We start from the raw sequence: 9,692 nt of genomic DNA on the forward strand, positions 1-9,692 counted from the left end.
TGTTTGGGCAGAGTGGGAAACAAGGAGAACATTTCAAATGATATGTATCATTCTTCTAAACCTTAAAAACCTCTAACACGGGCTGAAGATATGGCCGTGAGTGCTCAGGTGGAGAATTATATCCATCATTACCACCTCTAAATGAACTGCCTGATCTGAGTGAAATTAGCTCTGTGTTTATACAATATACAGGTAGGACTAAACCACAGAGACAAACAGAACTACACAAACACATTTTACTGTCTGAGGGATCAGATTTCGGAAAATATAAGGAAATTCATGAGCTGACGTCAAAGCAAAAGTAGTGAGTAACTAGAGCGTTGATAGAAATGAGTACAATAATTGTCTTCTAAATGTAGTGGAGTAAAAGTAATAAGTACCCCCAAAAATAATACTCAAGTAAAGTACAGATAATTAAAAAATGTACTTTAGTACAATACTCAAGTAAATTTACTTTGTTATTGTCCACCACTGAATAAATCACATTAATGTTACAATCTACAGCCCCTACTACTGACACATCTACCCAGTTAAAAAAAATATCCATAATTAAGGAGTCAGAATTATTGTAGAGATGTTGTAGATGAGACGGTTTTGATTTTACCCAGTTGCATTTGATAGAAAAAAATCCTACGAAATATTAAAAAAAAAACAAGGGCCCATTATTTTAAACTAGAACCTTTTTACAAGCCTTAATTTCAAATCTCTGCTTGATACAATAAGTTCATTTCAGGGATTATGATTTATGTATTATAATACATTATGTAATCATTGCAAAATGTCAGTTTTGATCATAAAAGAAGACCACTCAAAAACACCTTTATTTTAGGAGCTCTTTATTACCAAATTATGTAACTTTCTGGTGAACTACTTAAATGGAAGTGATTCTGTGGTTCCTTCTTAACCTGCTGTTGGTTGAATCTGATAAAATTGAAACATTTGAAGACAGCCTTTTTGTCTCCGTTCACCATTATTTGAACTAGCCACCCTTTTTGGGAATAAAATACAACTGTTTTTGACTGAGAAGTTGCAAAAAATGGCTGGATTGCTACCCCCCCTGACAGTTTTTTGCTCACCCACAGGAGGAATGTGTATGAAGTGTATTTTAACAGCGCTTTCTGTCAGACATGGTGGTGTTTCCTCAGAAGTGAGTATTAATCATTTTGGTTGAAGCAATAAAATCTACTCTGCTACATATCTGTGTATCATACCTACTTTTTCAGCAGTTCCATACAAAAGGTAGGAGAAGGTCGAGTACTCATGTTTACTGAACTTCATTTATTGAAACATTAAAATTAGTTTGACAAGTTTTGTACATGTTTGGTTACTCAGCAAAAAAGGTAAAAAGTTAAAGTTGAACATATAAAGTGTTTATACATGTCTGAAAGTTAGCGCTATATACAATGCAAAGCAGCTTTTCCTTGTTTCATTAACTGAAAACAAATAAAATAAATATATACTGCACACTTTCACAAAATTAAATCATGAAATAAATTTGCAACAGCACTTTGATGAAACACAACAATACTTGTGGTGTTTATTTTTTAATTTCTTACAAAATCTTCAAAAATGTGCATTTGAAAGGGTTGAAAATAGTTCCACGTGCAGTCTACTGGAGTTAGGCCAAGAACTGAGGGTGAAAGGGTCCTTTGAGGGTATTGTGAAAGCTGATGAGGATGATATCGATGAATGTTTCGAGCATTGTTTTTCTGGAGGATTTTTAGTCCGAATCGTTCTTTTCTTCCTCCAATTCTCTTAATTTTAAGATTCTTATCATGTGTTCAAGTCGTGTGGAGCCCCGATGGATCCACTCTTTCTGTTGGTCATCCTGCAATGTGACAGAAAAAAAAAGTACAACAAAAATGAGAACAAAATGTGAGGACATTTGTAATAAAAAGTTCAAATAAAGCAATGGTTAAATGTTACATACCTGAAAAACGACCTGTATTAAGCTAGAGTCCACCAACTTCACCTCACACCTCTGCTGGACCCCGTTAAATTCAACGTTAATGTTCTGTCCAGCCTTATACTGGGTTAAATGTGGGTACGGCCAATCCCTCAGGTACCGAGTCATAAAGGATTTGTGTGGGCTGTCGGGAAGGTCTTCTAAAGAGTTTTCCACTATGAAAATGAGAAAAAGAAAAGGTGTGTCAAACTTCTTTGTCAATTGTCTGGCAACACATATTTAGGCACAACTGTGCATCTCAACAGTTAAATTATTTCTTCTGGGGACCTTTAAATGTATGCAGTTGTCGCATTTGATCAAATAGAGTTTTTTCATGATACATTTGGCATGGTACAAATACCACATGCTAATTCTAGGTAGGTTTTTAGTATAAAGTGCGTTTGCACAGGAAAACTATTGACAGATAAAGAGTTAAATAACTGATAGCATTAGCCAGTATGAGTGCTAAAAGGTAATTTTTTAAGTCAAGCCAAGTCCAAGAAATCGCCACGCAATGCCACGCAACGCCACGCAATGCCACGCAACGCCACGCAACGCCACGCAACGCCACGCAATGCAACGCAACGTCATGAGACAACACACTTTTTGTTTAAGTTTAATGCCAACAAAAAAAATATGGGGGAAATCTCAAATAATATATATAAATATTGACACGAGCAAGCCCATGATACAAGCCTATTTTAAATAAAGCAGGGTTTTCTCTGCTGCAGAGCTAATTTAGGACCCTGGACATGTTTTAAGATTTAAACTATCTTGCTGGTGTCCTAAGGTGTGAAAAACAGACAGCACACAACAGCTAAACTCACGTGGTCTGCACACCAGGTGAAGAGAAGGTAAACCAACATAGAGTGGCACGTGATCATCAGTAAACACCAGGAACCTGGAAAGTTGAAAGATGTTTTTATCCCAAATACAATTTTGTACGGTATGTTTAGAAAACTGGCAGTTCGTAGATAGAGGTAAACAAACTGATTCAAACACACACCTTAAGCGGTTCTTCCTGCTGGGGAGCTCTGCCAAAATACCGGTCTGGAAGTGGAACTTGTTTTCAGAACAGCTGACCACAACACGAGCGCCAACATACAGCTGCTCCAGCTTTGGTGTGTTGTCATAGGCAATGTGGTGACCAGACACAAGGCTTTTCCCCTTTTCTTCAAAACTCACTTTGTACTTCAAGCGTCCGTCTTCTGCAAAATACAAATTGGCAGTGAATGTCCAGGGTTAATATCCCCAGGATCGGTCTCTTGTTTCACGTTGTTGCTACAAATCAATTTCTTGATGAAAAGATCTGCATCTGCAATAACCGAGAAAAATTACACAGCTGTGCAAATTACAATTATATTTGACATTTATCAGCCAGTCAATTCAAGTTTTGAGCCTGGATGAGATTTTTTTTTCCTTTTATGCACAAGCTTACCATGCAAGTTGTAAAAGGGGAGCTATGAGTCATATGGCAGTCTAACTGTACAACAGAGGAAAACTAGCTTAGAAAATGAGGCATTGACATTTCATTGTGGACCCGCAGGAATGCCATATATGGTGTTTGAAGAGTACTTGTTTGTTGCTTTTTTTTCATGAGACAGGTGAGCCTACAAATTTGTGTTTATTGTTCATGCATTGCTTATACTGTATAGTACAAGCTACATCAGCAAACAACAACAACACTTATTAGCTAGGGAAAAAGTATGAGCAGATGTCCCATTTTTGATAAAGCAAAGTGTGCCTGTGTTTGATTCACTGCCAACACATATAAATTTCTTACCTCTTGTTAGTATCTCCAATATTTTGCCCCGTTGCCACCTCATGTGTTTCTTCCTGGCCAGAACCATCATGTCTACTGCAACCTCTTGTTCTGGCAAGTCAGGTCGGACATTTCTCGTCTCATCAGCGCAAAGGGCGAAAGCTGTTGATATGATAATGGGCGCTGGTTCTGGCAAAACACAACATGATGCATTTGCTGTTAGCACCACCATGAAGAACGGGTGAAGATGTTTCTCATAAACTTTAGTTACATTTTTTAAACCAACCAGGGAAAGTAAAACACATTTAAAGTTGCTGTTTTGTTAGAGGTAAAGCAGTTTCTCTTTCAACATTTGTCTGCTTGTTTCATTACCGATTTTATTGTTGTTTTGTACAGCTGTCCTTCTCGTCGAACACTTGCTGCATATCTCAGTATTCCTTTTATTCTTTAACTTTGACAAATCAGAGCCACTTGACTTGTTTCCTGGTTCCAAATTCGAATCGGATTCAGACGTACTGAGGGACTCGTCTTCACTGTAGAACTGCAGGGGCGTTGGTGGTCGCAAAGCGCTGATCTTATAGTCAGGGAGTCTGGTCAAGACCACTAATGCTTTTTTTACAACACCAAGAGAGTCAGAGTCGTCCTCCCATTGTCTCTTCTTGCTGAGAGTTTTATCTGTGGAGAAAGAGGACTCACATGGAGAATCTGACAAATTTTCTGTAAAGAAATCAACATCTGTTTGATTATTGCTCCCAACAATAAAAAAAAATGTACAATAGAGGGAGGAGAAAGAGCTCCAACTTCAAGTGAACTTATTTTTATAACATATTTGAAATTAAGACAATCAAGATAACTTTGTGCTTACCATCAGCATATTTTCCTCCGGATGATTTTCTCTCCCTCTTCATTTTCACCACCTCAAGAGACCCTCTGATGTCGGACAAACCCATGTCCATCTCTACCTGCTCCATGACCACTACAACACACACACACACACACACACACACACAGACACACACACACACACACACAGAGACTCAGAGTCAGACAAACTTTGAAATCAATTTTGAGTCTCATAACTTTAGAATTAATTTGAAAGTAACAGAGATAGCAAACGTTTGCCTTATTTTAGCATTGGATAGATCTTCTGATATGATCCTGTGTCTTTAGACCTTATGTGTCAGATGATCTTTTCTTCTATTTCTACAATGAGTCCTCCTGTGAGTACTGTGTATGAGATCTACACACTAATAATACTTAAAGCTTCAGCGTATAGTCAATTAACCGAATCATTTTATCGAGCAATATCGAGCTTTTTATTACCAGTTTATGTAACTTTCTGGTGAACTACTTAAATTGAAGTGATTCTGTGGTTCCTTCTTAACCAGCTGTTCGTTGAATCTGATAAAAGTGAAACATTTGAAGACAGCCTTTTTGTCTGCGTTCACCATTATTTGAACTAGCCACCCTTTTTGGGAATAAAATACAACTGTTTTTAATAATAAAAATAATAATTAATAGAATTTATATAGCGCTTTTCTTAGTACTCAAAGTTGCTTTACATAAGATGAAAACTAAAGAAAGAAAATAAAACTGACTGAGAAGTTGCAAAAAATGCCTGGACTGCTACCCCCCCTGACAGTTTTTTGCTCACCCACAGGAGGAATGTGTATGAAGTGTATTTTAACAGCTCTTTCTGTCAGACATGGGGTTGTTTCCTCAAAAGTGAGTATTTATCATTTTGGTTGAAGCAATAAAATCCACTCTGCTACATATCTGTGTATCATACCTACTTTTTCAGCAGCTCCATACAAAAGCTAGGAGAAGGTCGAGTACTAATGTTTACTGAACTTCATTTAATTGAAACATTAAAATTAGTTTGACAAGTTTTGTACATGTTTGGTTACTCAGCAAAAAAAGTAAAAAGTTAAAGTTGAACATATAAAGTGTTTATACATGTCTGAAAGTTAGCTCTTTTTACAATGCAAAGCAGATTCTCCTTGTTTCATTAACTGAAAACAAAAAAAATAAATATATACTGCACACTTTCACAAAATTAAATCAGGAAATAAATTCGCAACAGCACTTTGATGAAACATCAATACTTATGGTGTTTATTTTTTAATTTCTCCTGTGAGTACTGTGTATGAGATCTATACACCAATAATACTTAAAGCTTCAATATAGTCAATTAACCGAATCATTTTATCGAGCAATATAATTAGGACCTGCCTTTTGTTTTCTGTATTTCTCGATAGTTAATCAGAACTCTTGGGGGTTTAGGTTCTGTTAGGTTGTTTTGATTTATGGGGGAGAGAGTGGAAACAATCATTTAGAAGATCTGATATGACACCAAACAAAGTTCATCGAACGTCGCACAAGTCATTTATAAAACTTACCTATTGTCGTAACTTGGTTATCCGCTTCGGGAACACAAACTGTGTGTAACAGAAAGTTGTTATTCTGAAGCTCTTGGTTTGTTGACGGTTGACTGTTAGCTGAAGCAAGAGGATCTAGTCAAGAAAGCTTAGCTCGCTAACAGTAAAATACAGATGGAAGAGTAATTCGGTTCAATCGTTTTCTTGATGTTGTATCGAGACTTTACGAAAATTGAGCAAAAGCCTTGCATTGACATTCATGCGAAGTTACATGTAAGGCAAATCTAGCGAGAAACACCTTCTCCATTTTGGTATTTTGTACTTTTGTTCTTCTTCGTTGGTTTAACTTTTAGGAGCCGCGACAGATGATTGCCGCCACCTGCCGTCTCGGAGTGGGAAATACCAGCACTGTCTTTTTAAAAGACGTTTCGCTCGTTGAGCTACGGTGGCCCTGCAGGACAAAACACATTTACAAAAGATGAAACACTTTTACAAAGTTGGAGACAAATTTACATTTTGGAAAACATTTTTACATTTTATCAAAAAAAAATTACATCAGCAAAACACTTTTTACTCAGGCCAAAACAAATTTACATTTAAGGAAACAAATTTACAAAAGATGAAACCCTTTTACAAAGCTGGAGACAATTTCACAAACGACGGAACACTTTTACCATTTCTGAAACAAATTAACATTTCATTTTACAGAAAGGGAATGTACCAAATACTGGAAGTGTTTAAATAAATACAGGCTGAGTGACCACCAGCTAGCTGTAGAGACAGGGAGATACAGGCAGACATGGCTGCCCAGAGAGGAGTGTCTACAGTTGTGCTCATAAGTTTACATACTCTGGCAGAATGTATGGTTTCTTGGGTAGTTTCTGTTGTCTTTATGATCTCAAAAGAGTAAACACAGTTGTTTGATAAAAATTTTGCTTCATCCAACCACTAACCATGAGTGAAAAAAAGTTTTTCTCTTATCATTCATATTCTCTGAAAATGGCCAAAAAAATCACAAATTCTGCCAGGGTATGTAAACTTATGAGCACAACTGTATGTGCTCACTGCTCTACAGGGGACATAGAGACAGAGATGCACTTCCTCCTCCACTGCAGCAAGTTCTCTTTTCTAAGAGATGCCCACTACAGGGAAATTACTAAAATGGTACCAAACTTCCCAACATTAACCCCAGAGGAGAAACTGTCAGTTCTCCTGGGGGAAGGGTCAGCAGCTCCTCTGGCAGCTAAATATGTGTCTGCCTGTCACAGCCTGAGGGACGCACCATCCCATGGTGTTTGATTTTGGGTGGGGGTTTTGTGAGCGTGCCGCATCAGGTGAGGACATTGAGATATGCTGTATGGGTAATCGTTCATTAATTCGTATAGAATATGTAATATATGTAATATGTGGTTGATATGTATGTGATGATTTAATATGTAATGAATATGGTGTGTGATTAATGTATATGGTGAGTGTAGTGTGTTATGAATATATATATAATGTATTGTATGAATTTATGTGCTTTGGCAATAACATCTCTTTGTTCAAGCCAATAAAGCAAAATTGAATTGAATTGATATGTCAGTCCATGTAGATTAAATCATACCAGAAGTGATCCGAAAATTGATCGAGTAAGGGGTCATTTAGTTTGTTTTGGTTTTGATGGAGAGAAACCAAACAGAGATGGACATCTTATTTAAGCTCCTTATTGACTCCTAAAGTTGTCAGTGGCTGTCATGTTCGCTCCAATGGACAAAATGTTTTTGTCATTCCTCGGACTCGCTCTGTCTTTGGTAAAAGTGCTCCCTCTTCTTGGTTTGAGCTTCAGGGTCACCTGAAGCTGGATTGTTTAATTCAATTGGAGGATTTTAAAAATAGGATAAAGGATCATCTGATCAGCTTTTGTAAATTTGTTTCCTTAAATATAAATTTATTTTGGCCTTGGTAAAAATGTTTTGCTGATGTCATTTTGTTTTATAAAATGTAAAAATGTTTTCCAAAATGTAAATTTGTCTCCAACTTTGTAAAAGTGTTTCATCTTTTGTAAAATTGTTTTGTCCTTCAGGGCCACCATATCGACCCAACGAAGAAACAACAAGAAAATAATACTTTGAAACTTCAACAGAGGTATACTGTCATTTAAAGTTTCCCTCCCAAGTGCTAGTATTATGTGAGTTAAATTCTGAACTTGCATAATTATTTGTTAAATGCATTTTTACCAAGTTTATGTGCAGCCTCATGTAGGCTATTCTGTAAGTGTTGTGACTCCTTCTGCTCCTTCTGCAGTTTCGTCTTCTTCGATATCATTTGACATCAGAAAATAATGAAAACAGTTTTTACTGCAATCATTTCGTATAAAAAGTTATTAGCATTATACCAAACATTACTTTATACAGTATAGTGTTATAGTATAGTGTTATAGCAAGACTGTGATATCAGTCTTAATATTAAACTATCAAACAATTGTCTTTCGTGTGACATGCAAAAGAACAAGTTAAGTGCTCTGTCTGAGCACTGTAGTCCCAGTATTTTCTCTTCAGAAGAGAGTCTTTAAGATCTCTCATCACTTTATCTTTGCAGGATCACATCAGTGAGAAACACATTTGGTAGCCTATAAGCTGCTGCAACAAGTCACAAAAGCACAACCTGAAACTACTGCCATGAGAGTGTAATGATGACTGACTGTGTTGTTCATTTGTATGTAAACTTGAATTGCAAATTCATAAAGTGATGAGAGTTCGCCCTCTTTGTCAGGTGATCTGCTCCTCCTGGTAGGTGGAGGTGGAGATGGAACCATAGGGATCCACTACAGTCTGAGCGCAGCGCACCACTGTCACGAGGAGGAAGAAACACAGGAGGAAGAGGAAGAAGATAGCGAAGCCCAGATCCACATCCACCTCAAACTGCACGGCAGGGGGAAGAGCCTGGTCCATGAGAGCGATGAAGACTATTAATCCCTTTTGAACAGTGTCTTGTCTTTGGCTGTTTTGCACTAATGCTCCAGGATTAGGACTGGGGTCAGCATTCTTCAAATGGTTATGACCTTATGCCAGGAAGAAAAATAAGAAATAGAGATGAAGGTAACAGAAGTTAGAGCAAGCTTCTGAGGTAATACCTTTTTCAAACTTTAAACTAGCCTGGATCAACAATAATACAAAATACAAAATAAGACAAGTTATTTTACCGATATTAGCACAGTAAAAAAAAAAACAATCAAATGGCTCTGCCTTGATGTTAACCTTTGAAGTTTTTATCCCCAAAACTTGCAGTTGTGACATCCCTACAGCTCTAGTTCATGCAGAATTAGCAGGTTAGCACCAGCTAGACATTAGATTTTCTACAATATATTTGACATCTTTTATTCTCAATCATTTTGGACTAAACCTTTTTTAGCATGCGGCACAACTTTTCCACAATATTCTACATATTTCATACAAAACTTATGTTACACAACTTCTTTGACATGTAGCATTAGCAGTGTTGCTGCAGCTTCTTCTCTCTGTCATATGTTAGCTAGACTATTTAATATTTTCAGCATGCAGCATTATCGGTAAAACACTAGATTGTCCATAACATATTCAAAATTTTAATTAATGACTGATGTTAT

The 9,692-nt window shown here is 36.9% G+C and overlaps 1 protein-coding gene across 1 annotated transcript; it reads right to left on the reverse strand.

Moving 5' to 3' along the window:
* Positions 1–1,507: 1,507 nt before the first annotated feature.
* Positions 1,508–6,462, reverse strand: LOC117827842 (histone-lysine N-methyltransferase SETDB1-B-like). Its single transcript, XM_034704653.1, has 8 exons — positions 6,107–6,462; positions 4,573–4,683; positions 4,080–4,382; positions 3,729–3,896; positions 2,952–3,153; positions 2,773–2,846; positions 1,931–2,121; positions 1,508–1,828 (listed from the first exon to the last, which is right to left on the reverse strand). Exons 2-8 carry the CDS (start codon positions 4,676–4,678, stop codon positions 1,721–1,723), a joined length of 1,152 nt encoding a protein of 383 aa, XP_034560544.1. The 5' UTR covers positions 4,679–4,683; positions 6,107–6,462; the 3' UTR covers positions 1,508–1,720.
* Between the last annotated feature and the right edge of the window lie 3,230 nt (positions 6,463–9,692).

The sequence above is a fragment of the Notolabrus celidotus genome, chromosome 16 (genome assembly GCF_009762535.1).
Source record: "Notolabrus celidotus isolate fNotCel1 chromosome 16, fNotCel1.pri, whole genome shotgun sequence".
Classification (NCBI taxonomy): Eukaryota; Metazoa; Chordata; class Actinopteri; order Labriformes; family Labridae; genus Notolabrus; species Notolabrus celidotus.

What these genes read in the sequence shown, in the direction of transcription:
- LOC117827842 (XM_034704653.1), bottom strand. Translation starts at nt 4,678, where the DNA reads ATGGAGCAGGTAGAGATGGACATGGGTTTGTCCGACATCAGAGGGTCT. An exon ending in ATTGGAGATACTAACAAGAG is followed by an intron (nt 3,154 to 3,728) that starts GTAAGAAATTTA and finishes TGTATTTTGCAG; the next exon opens with AAGACGGACGCTTGAAGTAC. An exon ending in AGCAGGAAGAACCGCTTAAG is followed by an intron (nt 2,847 to 2,951) that starts GTGTGTGTTTGA and finishes TCAACTTTCCAG; the next exon opens with GTTCCTGGTGTTTACTGATG.